The sequence below is a fragment of the Notolepis coatsorum genome (genome assembly GCF_963971535.1).
Source record: "Notolepis coatsorum genome assembly, chromosome: 11".
NCBI classification, from domain to species: Eukaryota; Metazoa; Chordata; class Actinopteri; order Aulopiformes; family Paralepididae; genus Notolepis; species Notolepis coatsorum.
Genome location: NC_140175.1, coordinates 81890661 through 81915339, shown reverse-complemented (window position 1 = coordinate 81915339; position 24679 = coordinate 81890661). Strand labels below are relative to the sequence as shown.

The following is a 24679-nucleotide window of genomic DNA, read 5'->3' as shown; positions in this document are numbered from 1 at the left end:
CGCTGTCCACAACGCCAGCTTCCCCACCCCCTAATACTGCCAATTGTATTAGTGTAAACGGCCAACCAAGCTGGTGGCAACGCCGAGAGCTGGGCTCGAACCCAGCATCTCCTGCGTTGGTGACGAGCACAATCTCCGCTACGCCACCTGACCGCCTCCACTACCTCGTTTTAACATGAATTTCAACCCTTTACACAAACCACTGAATTGAAAGATAAGCATTTTGTTGAACTTTTATCAGTTTACCATTGGATGGATGGAATTAACGTTAGCTGTCTAGCTAGCTAATTCACTCAAGTGAAACGATCAGTGGCCACTGTTTAACGTAGAGCGGCCGCACAGGAGTTATTTGTCTGATGTCTGGGGATGAATGACATTGAACTACAAGCAGTCCACTAGTAAAATACTACTAGATACCTACAGTATCATCATGTTTTCAAGGATTCAGCAGCTGCCTGTCGGGTTTTCTCAAGTTGTTGAAACACACACACACACACACACACACACACACACACACACACACACACACACACACACACACTCACACACAATGATCAGATGAGCGAGTCAGTATTTTTGGCTTTGTACAATATCTGTATCTTTTATCTAAAGTAAAGTTATTTTTATTTTTATTTTTATACCTGCATATACCCTCCACTACACCACTGTTTTCTACCTTTCTCTTACCTATCTACCTTTAACATTTCTTTACATAAACATAACTGCATTGTCTCTTCTTTTTTTCCTCAGGAATATTCTGCTCAGCCACCTCGGACAAGTGCTTGTCCGCACCATGCCAGAATGGCGCCACCTGCGTGGACGACATGGACCACTACGCCTGCATCTGTCCCAGAGACGGGGTCCGCTACATGGGCAAAGACTGCCACCAACTCTACGATGCCTGCTCCTTCACCCCCTGTGAACAATGTACCAGCACTCCGGGCACTGGCGAGTACCAATGCACCTGCCCGGACGGAATGGCGGGCGACAACTGCACAGAAGAGGTGGACGAGTGTGAGAGCGGCCCCTGCTCCGAGCCTCGTTCCCTATGCGTCGACCAGCTGAACAGCTACTTCTGCCGATGTCCGCCGGGGTTCGGCGGAGACGACTGCCAGACGCCCGTCTCCGACTGCGTCAACGAGCCTTGTCAGAATAACGGGACGTGCGCTTTGCTCCCCGAGGGCTTCGAGTGCCGGTGCGCGCCGGGTTTCGAAGGCGAGATCTGCGAGGAGGATGTGAACGAGTGCTCTTCGCACCCTTGTCAGAACGGTGCAATCTGTGTGGATGGCGTGGCGGAGTTCCTGTGCTTCTGCGTGCCTGGTTTCCAGGGCTACAACTGTGAGATCGACATCAACGAGTGCGCGGCACGCCCCTGCGAGAACAACGGCACCTGCATCAACGAGAAGGACCGCTACGAGTGCGAATGCCTGGTTGGATTCACAGGTAAGTGCCATGCTATATTTGTTTGCATATACATGGGTTTCTCGTCCACGTCAGACTCAGAGAGCTCCATTATACTTTTAGTCAGGGGAGTGTCATGGTTTCTCCATAGAGCTCCATTATACTTTTAGCCAGGGGAGTGCCATTGTTTCTCCATAGAGCTCCATTATACTTTTAGTCAGGGGAGTGTCATGGTTTCTCCATAGAGCTCCATTATACTTTTAGTCAGGGGAGTGTCATGGTTTCTCCATAGAGCTCCATTATACTTTTAGTCAGGGGAGTCTCGTGGTTTCTCCATAGAGCTCCATTATACTTTTAGTCAGGGGAGTGTCATGGTTTCTCCATAGAGCTCCATTATACTTTTAGTCAGGGGAGTGTCATGGTTTCTCCATAGAGCTCCATTATGTTTTTAGTCAGGGGAGTGTCATGGTTTCTCCATAGAGCTCCATTATACTTTTAGTCAGGGGAGTGTCATGGTTTCTCCATAGAGCTCCATTATACTTTTAGTCAGGGGAGTGTCATAGTTTCTCCATAGAGCTCCATTATACTTTTAGCCAGGGGAGTCTCATGGTTTCTCCATAGAGCTCCATTATACTTTTAGTCAGGGGAGTCTCATGGTTTCTCCATAGAGCTCCATTATACTTTTAGTCAGGGGAGTGTCATGGTTTCTCCATAGAGCTCCATTATACTTTTAGTCAGGGGAGTGTCATGGTTTCTCCATAGAGCTCCATTATACTTGTAGTCAGGGGAGTCTCATGGTTTCTCCATAGAGCTCCATTATACTTTTAGCCAGGGGAGTGTCATGGTTTCTCCATAGAGCTCCATTATACTTTTAGTCAGGGGAGTCTCATGGTTTCTCCATAGAGCTCCATTATACTTTTAGTCAGGGGAGTCTCATGGTTTCTCCATAGAGCTCCATTATACTTTTAGTCAGGGGAGTGTCATGGTTTCTCCATAGAGCTCCATTATACTTTTAGTCAGGGGAGTCTCATGGTTTCTCCATAGAGCTCCATTATACTTTTAGTCAGGGGAGTGTCATGGTTTCTCCATAGAGCTCCATTATACTTTTAGTCAGGGGAGTGTCATGGTTTCTCCATAGAGCTCTATTATACTTTTAGTCAGGGGAGTCTCATGGTTTCTCCATAGAGCTCCATTATACTTTTAGCCAGGGGAGTGTCATGGTTTCTCCATAGAGCTCCATTATACTTTTAGTCAGGGGAGTGTCATGGTTTCTCCATAGAGCTCCATTATACTTTTAGCCAGGGGAGTCTCATGGTTTCTCCATAGAGCTCCATTATACTTTTAGTCAGGGGAGTCTCATGGTTTCTCCATAGAGCTCCATTATACTTTTAGCCAGGGGAGTGTCATGGTTTCTCCATAGAGCTCCATTATACTTTTAGTCAGGGGAGTCTCATGGTTTCTCCATAGAGCTCCATTATACTATTAGTCAGGGGAGTCTCGTGGTTTCTCCATAGAGCTCCATTATACTTTTGGTTGACTGTGTGTGTGTGTTGACAGCAGATGTCCTGTCACATGTTCAGCATCGGCAATGATTGATGATTATGTTTGACCTGATAGGTACACCCATAGGTACATATGGTGCAGAGGAAAGAATTAAGGAAGCCTGTAACCATTAAGCTGTTCTGTACTCATCTGCGGTGACATGATTGGCTGATGGTTGTTGGGATGGTACCTCCCCTCCCTCTCCATTCATTGAAAGGCGCTGAGGCACAGAGTCTCCACAACCGTCGTACATACCTCTCCTTATGGTGTTTGTCGGATTTAGCATAAATCAAGCTTAACTCTCACCTTACCTAACCCTAAACCAACCCCAACTCCAATCCTGACCCCTACAATACCTGTACATTAGCCCTAAAATGTCCTAGTTTAAAGGGAGCACCAGCCAAAATGTCCAGATCATTCATCAAGATAATTCTTTATATTTTTCCTTTTACCATAGACATCATAAAAATCTGCAGTAAATAATAAATATATAACACAGACATGGTGGAGTTTCTATGTATTGGCTTTCTACTTTGACAGAACATTTGTTAAAGTTAATTCCCCTTTGCCAGGTGTGCTTGTTCATTTCAAAGTGTTTTTGTTTGTTCCTGTAAAAAAATTAAAAGGGCATGAGAATAAGGACATGTGGATATAAACAGAGGAGCACATGAATGAATGAATGAATGAATGAATGAATGAATGAATGAATGAATGAATGAATGAATGAATGAATGAATGAATGAATGAATGAATGAATGAATGAATGAATGAATGAATGAAAACTTTATTTAACAGATTGCAGAATGGGTACAATACAGTACGGCTCAATACATACAATTGTTAAGGGGATGCAGACCAGAGAAAGACGTTTGTCTTGTTTACCGTTTACCGACGGCTTCTCAGTTACAGTGGGTGACAATATTGTCACAAGGAAAGATGAAATTACCTACCTGGGTTCCATCCTAGAGGCTAATCTTTCCTGTGACAAAATGGCATCCAATGTAATAAAAAAAGTCAACCAACGAACCCGATTCTTGTACCGGATCTCCTCTCTGGTAAACAAGAATACCCTGAAGACTCTGGCAGGAGCACTCATTCAAGGGTACTACGACTATGCTTGCACCTCATGGTACCAAAGCACCTCAAAGGCACTAAAAACCAAATTACAAACATCTCAAAACAAACTAGTCAGACTACTGCTTGACCTGACTCCTAGAACCCACCTCACCCCTGCACACTTTGCCAACCTAGGATGGCTTAGAGTAGACGACAGAGTACAGCAACTTGCAATGGGCCTGGTCTACAAGATACACTACACGACCAAGGTACCCATGTACATGTCAAAATACTTCCCAAAGGTCAGTGAATACCACGATCACAACACCAGAGGGAGCTCCACAAATCATGTAAAACCCAGATTCGGCTCAAACAAGGGACTAAACACGTTTCGCAATTATGCCACATCAATGTGGAACGCCCTACCCAAAGCTGTAAAGGAATGTGAATCACTACCCACCTTCAAAAACACTCTCAAAGAACACCTACGGGAGACTGCAATTCGAAACTGGCCCCTACAAATGTCCTAACCCAGTTGTACAATAAAGACCAAACATGGCTTTGTCAGTATTCCAATGTACAGTGCCCCCCCCCCTACCCAACCCCCCCCCCCCCCCCCCACACCTCCAATGTACAGCCACACCCAACCCCCTCCTCCAATGTACAGTTTCTATGTCAAATGTATGTCAGTATTCCAATGTACAGTGTCCCCCCCCCCCCCCCCACCTCCAATGTACAGCCCCACCCCACCTACCCAACCTCCTCCAATGCACAGTTTCTATGTCAAATGTATATACACTCTTTTTCTGGATTTTTTTAGTATCACAAACAGTACTGTATTTGAAAATCTGGTATGTCATAAATGTATAGATGTAGCAGTACTGTCTATCTGTATGTCGTGTGTGTCATATGATGAATTGAAAATGGGGGACCCTGATGGAAACAAGACGAAAGTCTTTCTCAGGTCTGCATCCTCTTAACAATTGTATGTATTGAGCTGTACTGTACTGTACCCATTCTGCAATCTGTTAATAAACTTTTCAATCAATACATCAGGGTCCCCCATTTTCAATTCATAGTGAACCATCCTTGTATCCTTATTGTAAATATAAACAGAGGAGCACATTATTGTATCCTTATTGTAAATATAAACAGAGGAGCACATTATTGTATCCTTATTGTAAATATAAACAGAGGAGCACATCCTTGTATCCTTATTGTAAATATAAACAGAGGAAAACATCCTTGTATCCTTATTGTAAATATAAACAGAGGAAAACATCCTTGTATCCTTATTGTAAATATAAACAGAGGAAAACATCCTTGTATCATTGTTGTAAATATAAACAGAGGAGCACATTCTTGTATCCTTTTTTTTATCCACTTTTTCTCCTTATTTTCTATTTTTCTCCCATCCCAATTTCGTGTATCCAATTCTCCCCTCCCCTGTCTTGAACGTTGCTCGACTATGCCCCCCACTGGTCGGTTGTAGAGAGGATAGAACCCTTGCATCACGTGTTCCCTCCGGCACACGAGGAGGCAGCCTGTCACATATTTTCGCCTGCCAGCGCGGACTCTCATTGGCGAGGTGTAACGCATGGGAGGCTCACACTACCCTCGCCACTTCCTGTCTCTGCTGTGCAGGCATCTCCCAACCGACCTGTAGGGGTCGCTGTCCACAACGTCTAATCCCCACCCATCGACTTTCCACCCGCTGACTCTGCCAAATGAACCAGTACGACGGCCGGCCCCAAGCCGAAGGCAATGCTGAGACTGGGATTTGATACCGGAGTCTCTTGCATTGGTGACGAGCTCAATCTCCGTTACGCCACCCAGCCGCCTACATTCTTGTATCCTTATTGTAAATATAAACATCACAAAACAATTGCATGGGGAGTATTTTTTTTTTTAAACTTTATTTTTTTAGCGTTTATCGCTTTTCTGGTCAAGCATGACCGACAGTTGTAGAGTGAAACGGGAGGGAGAACAGGGGAAGACATTCGGCAAATGACGGCGGGTCCGGGAATCGAACTCAGAGTCAACTAGAACCGTGATGCAGCACGGCTCCTCCCGACGCAGAGATAGCGCCGAGATACGCGGTGAGCTACTGGAGCTCCCCTGGCATGGGGAGTATTTTAAGTAATACGGTTGAGTCTTATCTCGTCAGCTCAGATACGTCTCCCTGCAGAGTGAGGAAAGACACCTTCCACGTCTTTCTCTCCCCACTGTAGCGCTGGTCTGTGTCCAAGGAGCCCGGCTGTTATCTGGGACGTGGTGCGGAGGGGCAGCAGTCATGCATTCCTTTGTCAGAGCTATCAGCCTGAGAGGAGATTCTAAAGAGACTAGGGCACTCAGGCATTTTATCATCTGCAGCTAAATCCAGAACAGACACACCAAGAATGGGGGTTTGGGGGAAGTATTTGGGGGAAGTTCTTTATCATTGGTGTGAAGATTTATTGTGAAGAGCTTTGTCTGTTGCTTCCATCTTAAGAACCTGTTGTACCGCTGGTCTGGAAGGTAAAAAGTATGTTTTTGTAAACGTACAGTGTTGTGAAGGGCCAGATTAAACCGAATATATATATTTATTATATATATTTAATTGTATTTGTATATTCTCTAATATTCCCTGATATCCCTTGTATATTCCTTGTACAATATGCATTGAATATCCATTCTAGCCTACTGAACATCCCATAATAGTCTCCATTCTACTATTGGTCGAGACCTTGGTGCCAGGCTGCCATACCCCCCAGACCCAGTTCAAACGTACCGCTCAACATGTACGAACAAGTCCTAGTTCCGCGTAGGAATCTGGCTACCGCACCACTAATGGGACTATTTGTTCATAGTGCATATATATACTGCGCTACTAAAGTAGGACTTCCTTTTCAGTCCAGTTTCTTACCCTCCAATAGAGTCACAGACGTAAAGCCTCCCCGCGACGCCACGTGTGGGAGTAAGGCCAAGTTCGGCCTACCATCGGTATTGAGACATCGTGTATATTAATATTTGAATAGTCATATTTGGCACTATATCGTCGAGTTGGACGTAGTCTATTAAGCTAATAATAGTCTGTTAATATATAGTGCTTCGTACGGTGAGAATACTACCGTAGTCAGCACCCCATCGTTTCGGGCAGAAAACTGGCTGCTTATCCAGGATGATCGACCCCATGTGAGATTGCACCCGAGGAGCCCCAGAGCCGACGAGCGAGTGGACCTGTATACCGGATTATTCTACCGACGACAGCCCGCCTTCCCAGGCACGGATTATGCTTTGTATACGTTGATTATTCCATGGATAAAGACCCCCGACACTGCCGTGTGTTGGAACCCCCCCCCCTGGAGAGGACGCAAGGTGAGGAGACGCTCTGCAAGACGAGGTCGCTTCACGTCTCTCCTCCGTGGACCGGAGGACGCCGGCCCACAAAGAGTCCACCTGCTTTCATCTGTGGTCCAAGGATCGCCGGCGCATTGAACGGCACTACAGTGGGTTCACCTGGGATACCCTTGGCCGGATGAGGCAGCCGGACTCTACCCCCCCCCCCTTCCTACTCCTGTCGTCTTACAAGCGACCGGATTAGCCCCACCCTAGTGTATCCAGTCTATAATCATTAAAGTATCATTGCTGTTATTCCTTAACTATTCCAGGTCGTATATGTACCACCTGCGCCTTCAGAGATTGGACATTCTCTATTGATATACCGACGAATACTCTTGCCATAAAAGTGCATACTAATTCCCATTCATAAATGTGATTGATTTGATTAAGTGCTTGCTCTACACACCATCGCTGTGTAGAAATAAAGACCTATTTCTAATTCGTACATTTGTGTTGGATCCGTTTCATCTACGTGACAGTGTTCATCATAATATATTTATGCCGAGTACTGGGTGGCCGAATATTAAGTACAAAGGTAGTGGTAGTAAGTATCATATCTAGTAATACAGTCAGGGAATTGTACCCCTCAGTTACAATTGGTCCTTCGAGCCGGAGGGTAATTAGTGTAATATTAATATAGTGTTATTAATATTGAAATGGCCTATGATGAACACTCCACGAAACGATCCTCCTAACCAACGCCCGCAGCGCGAACGACGGCTCCCTCAGTACTTAGAGGCTTACGCTGTCAGTCAACAACCTAGTCTTCTACTAACAGTAAACGCGGTAAAACTAGAAAGTAAAAGTATGTCTAACCCCAACGCCCAGACTACCCCGACCATAGAGGCCCCTACGGGTTCTAATGTAACTGACCAAGTTCACGGTGGGGACCAGTGGGAACCAGACATGACTTCACACCCCGCCAGTACTGAAGAAGTAGTCCCCGATGAGTCCCGGGAGGAATACAACGCTACCGAGAGAGAACTCGGCACGGAAGAAGACGGGGAGAGCACCGTGGAGATAGAGCTCCAAGGCTCCGCAAGGAGTACCCCGAGGGAAGGCTCCCCTATACAACCGCCTTCTCCCAGCGAGGCAGAGAGGACCCTACAGCAGGCCTTCCTCATCAGCCTGAACGCCGCTGCTGAACGCGACCGACTGCAGATTCAGCAGCGGAGCGAAGAAGAGCATATACGTCTAGAAATAAGACGCATTCAGAGGGAAGAGAATGTGGCCCGAGACCGAGCAGACAGCCAGCGAGCAGCTGCTGGTGCTCTACGGGACGCAGAGCGCGACAGACAGCAAGCGCAACTAATAGAACAGCTGATCAGACGGACAACACCCTCTCCCTCCGCCAGAGGCTCCAGGAACTCGTCTAGACACACCTCCAGGGCGGCATCCCCTAGCCGAGTAAACAACCCTGAACTTGACCAACAGACGAGGTCTATACCCCCCACAGACCACCTCCCCCCACCGGTCCAAGCGAGACCTAGCAACCGGGAAGGAGCAGCATATCCTGTGGAGAGGCTAAACCAGAGACTACAAGCACTGGATGACCTAACTGAAGACGAAGAGGAAGAGGAGGAGAACCACGCCCGACGACAGCACAGTACTCTACCGGACCAGGAGGTCCGGTACAGCCCAGGCTATACTCCCGCGGAGCTGCGCTACAGACCCCCGACTCTATACACGGGTGAGCACGACGCACGACCCGCACCGAGGAACAGCACCTGGACAAGCGGGCCATGGTACACTGCCGGTACCAGCCCATACCAAGGAGCGGGAGGAGACTCGCCTAGGAGGCCTCTCCCCCAACGCTCGCCGATGTATCCACAGTCAGCGTCATACATTGGCACGCCTATGGTACCCGACTTCACCCAAGAGAACCGGGCCCAGTATACAGAACTCCGCATGTGTCTGGAGACCAAGTTGGTGGATGTATTGGATGAACGCCATAAATACGCCATCCTACTGAAGCACTTAAAGGTACCCCGCGCACATAATATAGCGCTCGCCTACGCGACTTCCACCACCCCATACACAGCAGCGCTGGTAGCATTGGACCAGAGGTATGGGCGCATATGGGATTACGTGATCCAGGAGATCCGACACATCGACCGCTTACCCCCAGCAATAGACAATCGAGCACTGGACGACCTGTCCATCAGAGTGCAGTCCCTGGTAGGGATGTTGGGAGCGCAGAGAGAGAAGGGGAGGCATGAACTTTACGCCAACTCAAATGTGGAAAGGATCTTGGAGAAGCTGCCGCCCGCTCGACAGGAGCGTTTTAGGCGGCAGAGAGACCACCGAGACCCGAATGGCCCCGAACCGAACCTCCTCGATCTAGCAGACTTCCTGGCGAGAGAAGTCAGCAGCCTACGGCTAGATACATTCGGACGGAGCACCCCTGGCTCCAGAGAAGGAACCAGACGACTAAATGATGGAAGAAGATCGGTGACTGTGATGCACCAATCGGAGTCAGTACCGAGCAGCAGGAGCCACAGTACCCCCTCCAGAACGGAGAAGTGGAAGATAGTGTGCCCCTACTGTGAGAAAGAACACTGGCTAGCGCAATGTGACTCCTTCCCCAAGCTGAACGCGGAGGAAGCAAGTCAATGGATAAAGTCCAACAAGCGCTGTTTTCGCTGTGCGCGCTCACACATGGCAGCCGAATGCCGCTTGAAGAAAAGGTGCACCAAGTGCGATGGAGCCCATCTGGACATACTTCACGACAGTAACAGACGGCGCCCTTCACCCGCACCATCCAGCAGCAAAGCGAGCGTCATGTACATCGATCCCGCCAGCAGCAGTGGAGCCCGAGTACTCCTAAAAGTAGTGCGTGTGACACTAAGCTACCAGAATAAAGTCCTGGACACTTACGCCGTCCTCGATGACGGGTCAGAGAAGACCCTTCTGCTCGCCTCCGCTGCGGCCCAGCTAGGGCTGCGGGGAAGCGAAACCCAAATGACAATTCGGACAATAAGACGAGATTTGAAGACGATAAAGGGCGAGAATGTCTCATTCTCTATCGCAGCAAGCGGCCAGCCTGAGCGACGGTACCAGATTACAGACGCTTTCACCAGCCAAGAAATAGGACTGTCGCGGTACACATACCCCGTCGCCAAGCTGATGGAGAAATATGCACATCTGCGCAAGTTACCGATCCCGCTCATATACAATGCTATGCCGACCCTGTTGATAGGCTCCGACCATGCAGACCTCATTGTCCCGATAGACCGGGTTCATACCGGACCCCGAGGCTGTCCTGCAGCAGTCGAGACCCGTTTGGGATGGACTCTCCAAGGCCCGCTCGCCAAATCTCTCAACCGAAGTACAGCCACTAGATGTCTCCACTCCCGAGTCACGGAGGGAGAAACCGCACTCCTGCAACATGTAGAGCGGCTATGGACCTTGGAACAAATGCCCTTTAAGAACGGAAAGAAAGACATTCGCTCTAAAGATGACATTTACGCCATTCACCTCCTCGAGACAGGGACCAAGAGAGTCCCGGTCAACGGCGTGTTGAGATACGCCACGCCACTCCTGCGGCGAGAAGGAATGCCTACTTTCCACGCCAAGACAGACGCCACAGAACGGTACCTGCTGAACACGGAGCGGCGCTTAGCCAAGAACCCCGCCCAAGAGAGTGTATACCGCGCTGAGATTGAGAAGCTCATCACAGCGGGACACGTCACAAAGATGGACATTAAAGAGGCTGACCAGACCACTGAATCGTGGTACGTACCTCACCACAAGGTCCCTCACAACGGTAAAGACCGCATAGTATTTAACTGCAGCTACCAGATCGGATCCCAAAATCTGAATAAAGAGTTACTGCCCGGTCCCACACTCGGCCCCTCCCTACTCGGCGTTCTACTCCGCTTCCGCCAGGAAAAGGTGGCCATCAGCGGGGACATTAAAGGAATGTTCCTGCAGGTGAGATTAGTAGAGGAGGACAAGCCCCTGTTACGGTTCCTATGGAGAGAGAAGCCAGGAGATGAGCACCCAGCCATCTACCAATGGGAAGTCCTCCCCTTCGGAACGACGTGCAGCCCCTGCTGTGCTACATTTGCACTACAGAAACATGTAGCAGAGGACCCAGCAGCGGACGAAGAGGTCCGACACAGCGTAAAGAACAGCTTCTACGTAGACAACTATCTACAAAGCCTTTCAACCCAGGAAGAAGCCGAGGCTCTCCTGATTAAACTCCGCGCCTCATTGATCAAAGGCGGCTTTGATCTCAGGCAGTGGGCCAGCAGCGATCCGCAAATACTGCGCAGCCTCTCCTCCGAGGACAAGGCAGCCAGCAGCGAGACCTGGATGGCTACAATCCCGGGAGAAGCCCAGGAGATGACCCTGGGATTGGTGTGGCGATTCAAAACAGATTCGCTTCACTACAGACACAAGCCCCTGACTACGGAGCAGGGAAGGCCGGCGGCGGCGCCGACCACCAGACGGAGTGTGTACACAACACTCGCCCGACAATATGACCCGCTAGGATGTATTCTACCGTACACCACCAGGGCAAAAATGATTGTACGAGCATTGTGGGACAAGGACCAGGGCTGGGACGACCCCATTCCCGCACACCTTGCATCCACCTGGAGAGAGTGGGAGATGGAGCTCCACTCACTCCCAGGCGTTAATATGCGCCGAAGCTACTTCCCACCCACGGTGAGGCCAGAGACATGTAAAATGGACTTACACGTCTTCAGTGACGCCTCAGAGGTCGCATACGGATCAGTAGCCTACTTGCGGGCCCAAGAAAAGGGGGGAGAGATCTACACAGCATTTGTCCTCGCCCGCTCGAGAATAGCCCCACGCAAGCAACAATCTATCCCACGCCTAGAGCTCTGCGCAGCCCTAGCCGGAGCGCACCTAGCCACGCTCATCCAACGTGAGCTCACCATACCGGTGTCTAGAACAATCCTGTGGTCAGATTCCACGACAGTACTCGCCTGGATCAAATCGGACTCATGCAAGTACAAAGTCTTCGTGGGAGTCAGAGTCACCGAGATTCAAGACTTAACCGAAGAGTTAACCGGAGAAACAGAGTGGCGCTACGTTGATACAAAACAGAACCCAGCTGACGTCATCACGTCCCTAGATGACCTCACCCGTCACAATGCTTACAGTGACGGCCCCGCATTCCTAAGACTCCCGGAAGGACAGTGGCCCATGCCTATCCCGAGGGAAGCAAGTCCAGAGGAGGTGGAAAATAAGAAGCCTGTGTTCTGTGGATTGAGCACTGTTATCTACCCAGTTACCCCCAACACACTCCTGATGGGGCGGCTAGATCCTGCATTACCCCAGACAATGTACCGGCCTGAAGAAGCGAACGGCCGACGAATGTGGAGGTACAGCCAAGTATTAGCCGACAAGTTTTGGAGCAGTTTCCTACTGCACTACCTACCGTCTCTACAGACCCGCCAGAAGTGGGTAAAGGAGAGAGACAATTTGACAGAAGGAACAGTCGTCATGATTATTGATCAATCACTGCCCAGAGCTATGTGGCCGGCCGGCCGCGTAAGCAAAGTGATCACCGGTGCCGACGGCAAGGTCCGAGCAGCTGAAGTGCTTGTCCAGGGTCGCACTTACACCCGTCCCGTGGCGAGGCTCATAGAACTGCCCCGACTCCCAGACACAATCGATGATGACCATGACCCTATAACCCTATGACTTTGTGAAGTTGACTGACCCCTACAGCAAACCCTTATGTGTAAATAGACAACGCGATTAATCTGTCTCTGCTTAACTGATTAGGTCTGGGACCAATCAGGGGGTGGCTGTTGTGAAGGGGCAGATTAAACCGAATATATATATTTATTATATATATATATTTAATTGTATTTGTATATTCTCTAATATTCCCTGATATCCCTTGTATATTCCTTGTACAATATGCATTGAATATCCATTCTAGCCTACTGAACATCCCATAATAGTCTCCATTCTACTATTGGTCGAGACCTTGGTGCCAGGCTGCCATACCCCCCAGACCCAGTTCAAACGTACCGCTCAACATGTACGAACAAGTCCTAGTTCCGCGTAGGAATCTGGCTACCGCACCACTAATGGGACTATTTGTTCATAGTGCGTATATATACTGCGCTACTAAAGTAGGACTTCCTTTTCAGTCCAGTTTCTTACCCTCCAATAGAGTCACAGACGTAAAGCCTCCCCGCGACGCCACGTGTGGGAGTAAGGCCAAGTTCGGCCTACCATCGGTATTGAGACATCGTGTATATTAATATTTGAATAGTCATATTTGGCACTATATCGTCGAGTTGGACGTAGTCTATTAAGCTAATAATAGTCTGTTAATATATAGTGCTTCGTACGGTGAGAATACTACCGTAGTCAGCACCCCATCGTTTCGGGCAGAAAACTGGCTGCTTATCCAGGATGATCGACCCCATGTGAGATTGCACCCGAGGAGCCCCAGAGCCGACGAGCGAGTGGACCTGTATACCGGATTATTCTACCGACGACAGCCCGCCTTCCCAGGCACGGATTATGCTTTGTATACGTTGATTATTCCATGGATAAAGACCCCCGACACTGCCGTGTGTTGGAACCCCCCCCCCTGGAGAGGACGCAAGGTGAGGAGACGCTCTGCAAGACGAGGTCGCTTCACGTCTCTCCTCCGTGGACCGGAGGACGCCGGCCCACAAAGAGTCCACCTGCTTTCATCTGTGGTCCAAGGATCGCCGGCGCATTGAACGGCACTACAGTGGGTTCACCTGGGATACCCTTGGCCGGATGAGGCAGCCGGACTCTACCCCCCCCCCCTTCCTACTCCTGTCGGCTTACAAGCGACCGGATTAGCCCCCCCCTAGTGTATCCAGTCTATAATCATTAAAGTATCATTGCTGTTATTCCTTAACTATTCCAGGTCGTATATGTACCACCTGCGCCTTCAGAGATTGGACATTCTCTATTGATATACCGACGAATACTCTTGCCATAAAAGTGCATACTAATTCCCATTCATAAATGTGATTGATTTGATTAAGTGCTTGCTCTACACACCATCGCTGTGTAGAAATAAAGACCTATTTCTAATTCGTACATTTGTGTTGGATCCGTTTCATCTACGTGACAGTGTTCATCATAATATATTTATGCCGAGTACTGGGTGGCCGAATATTAAGTACAAAGGTAGTGGTAGTAAGTATCATATCTAGTAATACAGTCAGGGAATTGTACCCCTCAGTTACATACAGGTTTTTGTAAGTGAAGTAACAGAATCTATTAGAAGCAGATCGTGCTCAATCTCAAGTCACAAGAATATTGCCATTTTTTCCTCACAAATGCAACATAATAGAGATGATGATGATGATGATGATGATGATGATGATGATGATAAAAGATAAAACACGACTTCAATGTAGCAAAAATCAACTCAATTTGGACAAAATACAGCTTTACTGCCTTCCTCCTACAGCATGCAGGGCAGAATGTCTGCCTTCCTCCTCATTGTAACCAATTACATTCTACTATTTTCTCCCTCCTGCCTCGATCAGGACTGAACTGTGAAATCGAGATAGACGAGTGTGAGTCCAGTCCCTGCCACCACGGGGCCACCTGCCATGACCTCATCGGCTTTTACTCTTGTGAATGCGTGCTGGGCTTCGAGGGCAGCGAGTGCGAGGTAGACATTGACGAGTGTGCCAGCGAGCCGTGCCAAAACGGAGCTCACTGCCACGACATGGTGAACAGGTAAAAAGAAAGAAAAAACTTGAGTCACACACAGGTTACACCGCATTAACAGAGCAGTGGTTCTACACTTTTATTTTGTATCAATTACCCTTAAATTGATACACATTATTTACTAAACACTGCACATACTCTGGTACAGTGTGCTACTACTAGTATATATAATAGTATATACTATTATTATTATAATGATGATGATGATTATTATTATTGATAGAATATACTGCCATTCCACTGTTGTTATTATTATGTTATAGTCTATTATCATTACTATTTTTATTATTACTATTTCTATTCAGAGCCAACCATAGCACAATAACAGCCTTTACACTAGTTGCAAACAAACATTATGGCTGCTTTGGACAACAACAACAACAACAACAACAACAACAACAACAACAACAACAACAACAACAACAACAACAACAACTTTGGGGTTGGGCACGCGGGGGTGGGGGGGGGTAAGTGTATTTACAGGGGCCAGTTTTGAATTGCAGTCTCTCGTAGGTGCTCTTTGAGAGTGGTTTTGAAAGTGGGTAGTGATTCACATTCACATCAAATTACGAACACCGATAGCACTGTGTTAAGAGGCTCTCATATTGTGTTGTGTATCCTGTAGTGTATTGTATCATGTAACTGTTTTTTTTGTATATGTGTATTCGCTCTGGTGACAAACCATGTTTCCCCTCTGGGATTAAGAAATAAACCATACCATACCATACCATACCATACCATACCATACCATACCATACCATACCATACCATACCATACCATACCATACCATACCATACCATACCATACCATATCATACCAGTAACACATTCCCTGCGTGTCCTGCAGCTACGTGTGTGACTGTGCAGACACCGGCTTCCTGGGGGACTACTGTGAAGAGGACATCCCTGAGTGTGCCTCTGACCCCTGTCAACATGGCGCCACCTGTCTGGAGGGAGTGAAAGAATACACCTGCCTCTGCTGGCCAGGTAAGTGAATTTGACTACTGTTGTGTACAAAAAAGTTCCCTTCAAATGTTGAACCGTTTCAGATTTGCTATTATAAATAGTAATACATTATAAATAGTAATACACTTTAAATGATACTTAAACTTAAATGTGCTATAGATAACATTTATATGTAGAGTAATCATTAAAGAAAAAAAGAAAAAACATCCACTGAGCTTTTAGAAAAGTGCAGAATAAAAGTATTGTTCCCCCCCCCCCCTACTTCCCATTTCCTTACATGGAATGCACCGGATTGGGTCAACAACATGCTGGTGCTCTAGTGTGACATCTAGTGGCTGAATGTTATCTATAGCACCTTTAAAATAAATACACTAATTACACATTTGAATGATGATGTTGAAATGGGTTCTGGTCGTTGAAAGCTATGGAGCACTGAATGCCTAGATGGAAATCTGAGGCAAACATTCCAAAAAAACACCTGAAAGGGTTATAAGCAGAGGCACCAAGTATTCTATGTGTAATATAATAATGTCGTTGCTGTTGTTTTTTTTTGCTCCAGGTTACGAGGGAGAACATTGTGAGATTGACGTTGATGAGTGTGCCGAGCAGCCCTGTGAAAATGACGGCGAGTGTTTTGAGCGCTCCGACCCCTCTCACTGGGATATGGACTGGGAGCTGAGCTTTGCAGATGCTGCAGGGTATATTTGCCAGTGTCAGCCTGGATTCGCAGGTCAGCATCCATATTCTTCTTAGATTGATTCACTTCCCTGAGGCATTTGCGTTTTGGAATTCCTTAACTAATGTGATGGTTTTGTGAATTGTCTTCTCTCCCATCAAACACGTAGGAGAAAACTGCTCTGTTAACATTGACGAGTGTGAGTCTGAACCCTGCCTGAATGGTGGCTCGTGCGAGGACCAAATCAATGGGTACATCTGTACATGCTCTGTTGGATTTACCGGTGAGTCCTATATCAATTAGACTTTTTTCAGTCTAATACAGTACCATTGATTATTTAATCTACTGAAAAAACTTGACAATTCTAATCATTAAGAGATATCTAATCACTGCATCTGCCTCCCAAAGGTGACTTATGTGAAATAAACATTGACGAATGCGAGAGCCAGCCATGTCAGAACGGTGGCTGGTGTGAAGACGGCGTGGCCTCCTACACCTGCCATTGTCCTGAGGCCGAGCCAGAGGAACTTCCCTGGGGAGGCGATCTTTGCAACGTCAAACTCCACGGCTGCGTGGGCCACGAATGCCAGAACGGAGCTACATGCCACCCATGGCTGGAGGGTGAAGAACATGGCCACACTTGCCTCTGCCCACATGGCTTCTACGACGAGCAATGTTCCACGCCAACGACATTCTCTTTCTCCAGTCCGGGATTTGTCCTCATTGAGGTGGTTCTGGAGGAGCGAAGACGGAGGGAGGCCGAGCACCAGAACCACCGCGGACCCGGGGTGCAACTACGCTTCCGGACCACTCTGCCAGACATGTTGCTCTTCTATAGAGGCGACGCGGAAAACCACCTCCTGCTGGAGATCGCAGGCGGTGGTCTTCATGCAAAGGCACTCTCAGAGGACACTGAACTAGATGTGACATTTCCCGGGTCGGTTAGCGATGGTGACTGGCGGGACACTCATGTGTTTCTAGGCGAAGAAGGCCTGGTTTTGATCCTGAAAGGCCCCGGCTGTGACGGTGAAGGGTGCACGGTGGAGGACGGTGGCCTGGACGGACCAGGGTTCCATCCGTCAGAGGCCTTTACTCACATCTATGTGGGCGGAGCACCAGAGGAGCTTCTGGAGCACACGGTCAGCGGTGCAGGTTTCATTGGATGTTTGGAAGACCTGCTGATAGATTCTAAGCCTATCCTGCCCCAGGACCTGCCGGAGGACCATGGCCATGAGATAGGCTGTGCTAAGACCGAATGGTGTGAGCCTGATCCTTGCTCTGGTAATGGCCGCTGCGTGGACCTATGGACAAGCTACCGCTGTGACTGCCACCGGCCCTACCATAGCAACAGCTGCTCTGAGGGTAAGAACCATCCCTCTTGGGGAGCTCCAGTAGCTCACCGCGTACCTCGAACGCTATTTCGGCGTCGGGGACAACCGTGCGCGTCACGGATCTGGGGTAGCGAGTTCGACTCCCGGACAAGCCGTACTTTCTCAGAGTGTCTTTCCCCCCATCTATACCCCCATTCAACCTGTTTCTGTCGGTCATACTTGACCAGAAAAAGCGATAAACGCGAAAAAGAACCAGCTGACTGGTCAAAGTTTAAAAAAAAAAGAACCATCCCTCTTTTGTTTTAAAGCCGCTTGGAGGTGTTCTACAAACTAGTCCTTACAGATGTAAATGTAATATTGATCTGCTTAAGCTATTTTCCCAGAGTAATACAAGGGAATGCATACAATTAATTCAGTTTCAGGAAGGTTTCCTGCTTGAAATCTGGTGATTAAATACTCAGTTCCCCCGTTTGGTTTGATTAATAGCAACTGTCATTTCTCCCTTGACAGAATTCCCTTCCTGGACGTACGGCCACGAAGACGCTGTGAGCTTAAGCGCTTATGATGTCGGCAACAGCCATGGGGGCGACTTCAACATCTCCTTCTTCTTGCGGTCGCTGAAGCCCGACGGCCTGCTCTTCCAGCTGAGGAGACCGGCGGAGGAAGAGGAGGGAGAGGTCTACTTTTCTGTGTACCTGGGAATGGGGAGAGTGTTCGTCAGCTCTCTTCCCGATCGTGCCCCGTTGACGGCGCCGATCTTTGTGACCACCGGAGAGAAGCAGTTCCTGCGAGTTGAAGTCCAACACGGACACGTGTTCTTTGAGCACATGGGCCTGCGGTACGGAATAGGACAGATTCCTGAAGTGGAGGTTAACGGCGGAGATTCTGCCTACGTCGGCGGTCTCCCTGAGGGCTGGGACACTGCAGCCTGGGGAGGCCACTTCAAAGGCTGCCTGCAGGACCTCCGTTTGGACGCAGTGCATCTGGATGTGGATGCCTGGAACAGTTCAGGGGAGGAGGTGTACTTACCGAGTGATGCAGAAAACATAGAGATGGGCTGTGTGAGCGATGACACCTGTCAGGTGGGAATGACTTAGTTACTACTCTACTTACATACTCAGCTACTTACTCCTTACTTACTTACAGATTTTACATCCTAGTTACATCACTGATGGTCTCATCATCTCTGACTTCTTTAGGAGAGAGTGGTGCATGTTCACAAATACTGACTGAACTGTCCTGGGGCTAGTTTTCTTTTGATTGGTCTGAGTTGCTTGTTTGTGGATTATGTTGTATCTAATCTCTCTGCTTAAATCTATTTCCTATCTAAAGGCAGAGCCGTGTCAAAATGACGGAGTGTGCACCGTCACGTTCAACGACTTCTCGTGTTCCTGTCTGGGGGATCGCGTGGGGAAGACTTGTGAGACGCGCGTGTGGTGCATCAGCAACCCCTGTATCAATGGGGGCCACTGTGTGGATCTGGTCGACGGCTATGAATGTAAGTATAATTGAGTCCGTTCAATTCGGCAAAAAACGTGCAAATAATGTAAAAAGAATATCTAACAACATAAACATTCTATATGGGAACTTGCTTATCTCCCGTTTCAATGTTTGCTAATACAATAGCTGATGGGAAATAAACAGGGGCCAAAGCTGTTCCCGTAGCAACGGAATTCTTCTGAAAAGATCTATAGAAACAGTGACATCCTTTGGTAATTAGTAAAGGATAATCCCAGTGAGTCGTCACTTGAATATTTGAATGATTCCAACCAAAGTCTTGTTAATTGGACCACAGATACTGTAGGTCAGGTATGTTCTCCTGGCATCTTTTTCTTCCACGCCCTCGATGGTGTACTTGACCGATTGGCTACGCCGGAGTGAAAAGTACAATATTTCTACCTCGAAACTTGTATTTAAGAATGAAAAAATAATTCTGAACAAACTAGGATTGAGATTAACATATCTGGCTACTCTTGAAAGTTCCTGGGAACAAGATCTGAGGCAGTAGGGGGGTAGTAGGATGGGGGAAGGCTGGAGTGTTGGGTGTATATATACACAAATAACAGTCTGTATAGTCAAAGTCATTCCTCCAAGAGGGGTTAATCATAAAGAAACAGTGGAGAGGGGATCTTTAACACTCAAACTCAAAGGCCCAGAAAAATACAAAATAATCACAATTACCCTTAATTGTCATCACGGAATAAAGCAGCATAGAAGAAGTTGAATTCAAAGCTTAAACATTTATTGGAAACAAAACAAGATTGACTCGACTGTTCATCCGTTCATCTTCAGGTGTCCTCAACGCCACTTTTGAAAACAACGCTGTGAAGTACAGCGCTCGGGGCACCCTGTCCGAACCCGTGACCACCGTATACATCGAACTCCGTACTCGCTCTGAGAACTCTGTGCTGCTGCGTGCCACCCACGGATCTGACCTGCTCTTGGTGGGTCTGCTAGACTCCTCCATCCGTGTGGAGATCCACGCGGGCAACAGCGTCGAGTCCTTGGCCTTCACCGGAATACGCAGGGTGTCCGACGGCAGCTGGCACCGTGTGACCATCTCCATGGCGGAACGAACGAGCGAGGCGTCCCCCTGGGTCGTCACCGTGGACGGTATCATGGACGTCAGCAGCGCCCCGGACCTCGCCGGGAGCGTTCAGTTCCTCAGTGAGAAGAAAGCTGTGGTGGCTGTCGCCGAGAGCTTCACAGGTTGCTTAGGGGCGGTGAGGATCGGAGGGGTCTACCTTCCCTTCGTGGACGCCGGCGAGGCGCCGCAGCCCGCCCAGTTCCACATGGTCGGAGACGAGACGATCCATACCGGCTGCACCAGCGACCCTGTGTGCGATTCGGATCCCTGCCAGAACGGGGCAACGTGTGAGGACCTCTTTAATAAGTTCGGCTGCCAGTGTGACCTCGGCTGGGAGGGAGAGGTGTGCGAGGTGGACAGGGACGATTGTGCGTCCGAGCCCTGCCTTCACGGAAGGTGCAGAGACTACTTGGCCGGGTTCGAGTGCCACTGTCACCCGGGGTACGTCGGAGAACACTGCGATGAAGATTTGAACGAGTGCAAGCACCACACCTGTGAGAACGGAGGCACGTGTGAGGACGGGCCCAACATGTTCACCTGTAGATGTCCCAGCGAGTATAGTGGCCCCCTCTGCCAGTGAGTATAACCTTTCAAATGTGAATGTGGCCACATTTATATTGTTATTTTATGTTCCTTATATGTTGTCCATGCCTTACACACACCACATTTATGATCACACAAAACACTGAACATTTCAATTTAATTCATTATAAAAAGTGATTAGCAGACAAGTCTGAAATGCACTATAGAGCATAATTGCAGTGTGGAGAAAAGTCTAATGTAGACTCTGTTCAGACAGGTGAGTAATGTAGATCATAGTTTCTCATTCTCATTTAAATCCAAGCTAGCAATGAACCACTGTGAACCAGCATTCAATCGTTCTGTTCTACCATACAGTGTGGTCGACCGACACTGTCTCATCAGAAAACATAAATAAAGTACTAATCGACCACTGGGAAAAAAGTACATAATGTACATTATGTTATAGCCATAAGTAATATATTTATGTATTGTATCTGCAAAAGTCCAAAAACAAACGCCGCAACCAGGAGTTGAACCAACAATCGCGGGCGAGTACTCTCACCACTATCTAATGATTATAGTTAGAGAAGAGGTTAGTTTATTTTATTTTATTTTACATTTGCTTAACACATTGAGCGCCAGATGGCGCTGTTTACTGTTACTGTTGAAAGGCCAGCGCCTTTTAACATGGGGACACGTGGCTGTGTTTGCAGGCCTAAAGCTATATTATATATTATAGCTATGGATCTAATAATATGGTCGATTGTCCTTGAGTTTCTTCCGGTCAATATGCAAGAAACAGATAATTTTTCCATCCATACATTTCCGTTTTATACCGTCGTGAATATGATTGTAGTTTAAGGGCGGTCTGGTCTGGTGTAATTTCCAAAATGCTCCGTAATGGCCCGGCAACGTGTATTCTAGTAAACACATTATCGTTTCTTCCCTGTACTAGCTACTGTTCTCAAATAAAATTTAGATTATCGGTATTATGTTTCATCATGGATGCATGAAAGGGGGGGGGGGCCGCCCCTCCGTGCTTTGATCACAACCAACGGAACACGGCACACACACACACCACACACACATGCCCCGATCAGCATGAAGGAATTTTCCGATCAACGCAATATTGATACTATATAGTCCTTACCTTGACCAGGATCTGTCCCGAAAAGAATATTCCAATTATCTGATCGTCATTCCAAGTATTGATCGCGATCGTGTTTCCAATGTAATCCAGCATTGAACATGAACGGGGGGGCCCGAGCCTCGTCGATGCATCCGTTATAACTGCTTGTCTTGCCTGAGTCATTAGACCCCGCCTGCATGCCGCAGCTCGGCCCAGACACCAAGCCACATCGTTTCAAATGGAGTGCAATAGCGGCCGCAGGGCGTTAGGCGGCGGTATTGGACTTTTGCGATCTCAGACCCATCCCCAGTGATAACACAAGCTGCCGGCATGTTTTTATGAATGAAATATCGAATAAAAGAAATAACGATGAAAACCCGACTATACTCGGGTTTTCGGGGGTCCTGGCGCTCAACTTTCAGCGAGTTAACCCGACTATAGTCGGGCCCGGCACTCAAAGTGTTAATGGTTATGGTTAAGACATAAAGTTAGGGTTAAGGTTAGGGTTTGCTCAGCGCAGCGGACATTGCGCTCGTCACCAACGCAAGAGACACCGGGTTCGAATCCGGCTGTCGGCGTTGCCTCCGGCTTGGGCCGGCCGTCATACTAACTCAATTGGCAGAGTTAGCGGTGGAAGTCGATGGGTGGTAATCTGGACGTTGTGGACAGCGACTCCTACAGGTCGGTTGGGGGACGCCTGCACAGCAGAGACAGGAAGTGGCGAGGGTTGTGTGAGCCTCCCACACGTTACACCTCGCCAACAAGAGTCCGCGCTGGCAGGTGAAAAGATGTGACAGGCTGCCTCCTCGTGTATCGGAGGGGACACGTGATGCAAGGCTTCTATCCTCCCTACAACCGGCCAGTAGGGGGCATATGCAAGCAATGTTCAAGACAGGGGAGGGGATAATTGGCACAGCAAAATTGGGATGGGAGAAAAAGAGAAAAAGAGAAAAAGAGGAGAAAAAGTGGATTAAAAAAAAGGTTAGGGTTTGCTAGTTTTCATAAAAAGTTAAAGATTTGTGAATATGTAATATATGTACTTATTTGTAATACGTACACGTGTTATATTTTCTATATAATACATAAATATATTAATTATGGCTATAACAATTACCTTGACTTCACTTAACTTCTAAAAATAATTTTACAATCCCTCTGCAGAGTACATTATGTACCTTTTTTCCTGTGGTCGATTACTACTTTATTTACATATTTTAAGTGAGATTGGGCTGGTTAGACATATGTCTCACCTTCAGATATTGGCAACAAGTCTGTATGAATGCGTAATGTCGTACCGTGCTCCTCCAGGTGGGACTACCCTCCCATGCAGTGTGGTAGAGACGTCGAGTGTGCAAACGAGGGGACCTGCAACGATGGACTGTGGGGAGCCAACTGCACCTGCATGCCTGGCTATGGAGGAGAAAGGTCAATCCAATATCTCAATATGTATTGTTTATCATAAATCTTTTTTATCTTTTTTTTTAACTTAAGTTTTTATTTTCATTTTTTTCAACAACATACATAGACAATACATTTCAGCATACAAAATTATAAAGACTCAACAAGAAATAAAAATAAAACAGATATACAAAAATGAGAAAAGATACTCAGGATATAGACTCAACGTGACGAAGACACAGACTTTAGCACTGAACTACACGCCAACGATAGAGATCAAAGAAAAATACAAAATTAAATGGGACATGGACAGGATCAAGTACCTAGGGGTGAACATTACAAGATGGATGGAGGGGTTATACGATGCAAACTATACACAGATCAATCAGAAAATCAAGAGAGACCTAGAAAGATGGACAGTAATGCCCCTAGATTTCAGCTCAAGGATCGAAATCATTAAGATAAACATATTACCAAGGTTACTATACCTATTTCAGTCTCTACCTATATTAATATCATAATTTTTTTATATTGTATCATCTTTATTTAATACAGTGATCTTGGTGATTTCTACACAACACATTTTTTAATCCATATTAACAGGTATTTTAGGCTTATATATTGAGTCATAATAATCTTGTATATTTTCATATAAATAAATGTCTGTTTTGTCGCTCTATCACCAATTGATATAACACAGTAGTGATTCTACATACAGTAGGCTATACCCAGTTCATTTTATATTTGCTGTTATACTGCTAAATACTGGTGTCTGGTAGGACAATCCTGTTCTAAGCACCTACCAGACACTAGGGCTGTCCCCGACTAAGGATTTGGTTAGTCGACTTTGATTGGCCGAAATTAGTCAATAGTCGACTATTAGTGCTGTGGGGGTGCTTAATGTCTGAAGGAGTCGACTGAAGGCTTCTTGTCCTCTGCAAAAGCATGCAATTGGTCCACTGATGGATACATCTTGATAT

General features: G+C 47.4%; 1 protein-coding gene across 1 annotated transcript in view; it reads left to right on the top strand.

Moving 5' to 3' along the window:
* crb2a (crumbs cell polarity complex component 2a) overlaps positions 1-24679 on the top strand; it is a gene marked incomplete at both ends in the record, with an annotated part of 77573 nt that overhangs the window by 49806 nt on the left and 3088 nt on the right. The window contains 10 exons of the mRNA XM_084325149.1: positions 751-1443; positions 14904-15099; positions 15938-16077; positions 16616-16786; positions 16902-17015; positions 17141-18094; positions 18574-19145; positions 19396-19561; positions 20356-21226; positions 23610-23726. Coding sequence (XP_084181275.1) covers positions 751-1443; positions 14904-15099; positions 15938-16077; positions 16616-16786; positions 16902-17015; positions 17141-18094; positions 18574-19145; positions 19396-19561; positions 20356-21226; positions 23610-23726 — 3994 coding nt within the window. The remainder of the gene's footprint in view (positions 1-750; positions 1444-14903; positions 15100-15937; positions 16078-16615; positions 16787-16901; positions 17016-17140; positions 18095-18573; positions 19146-19395; positions 19562-20355; positions 21227-23609; positions 23727-24679) is intronic.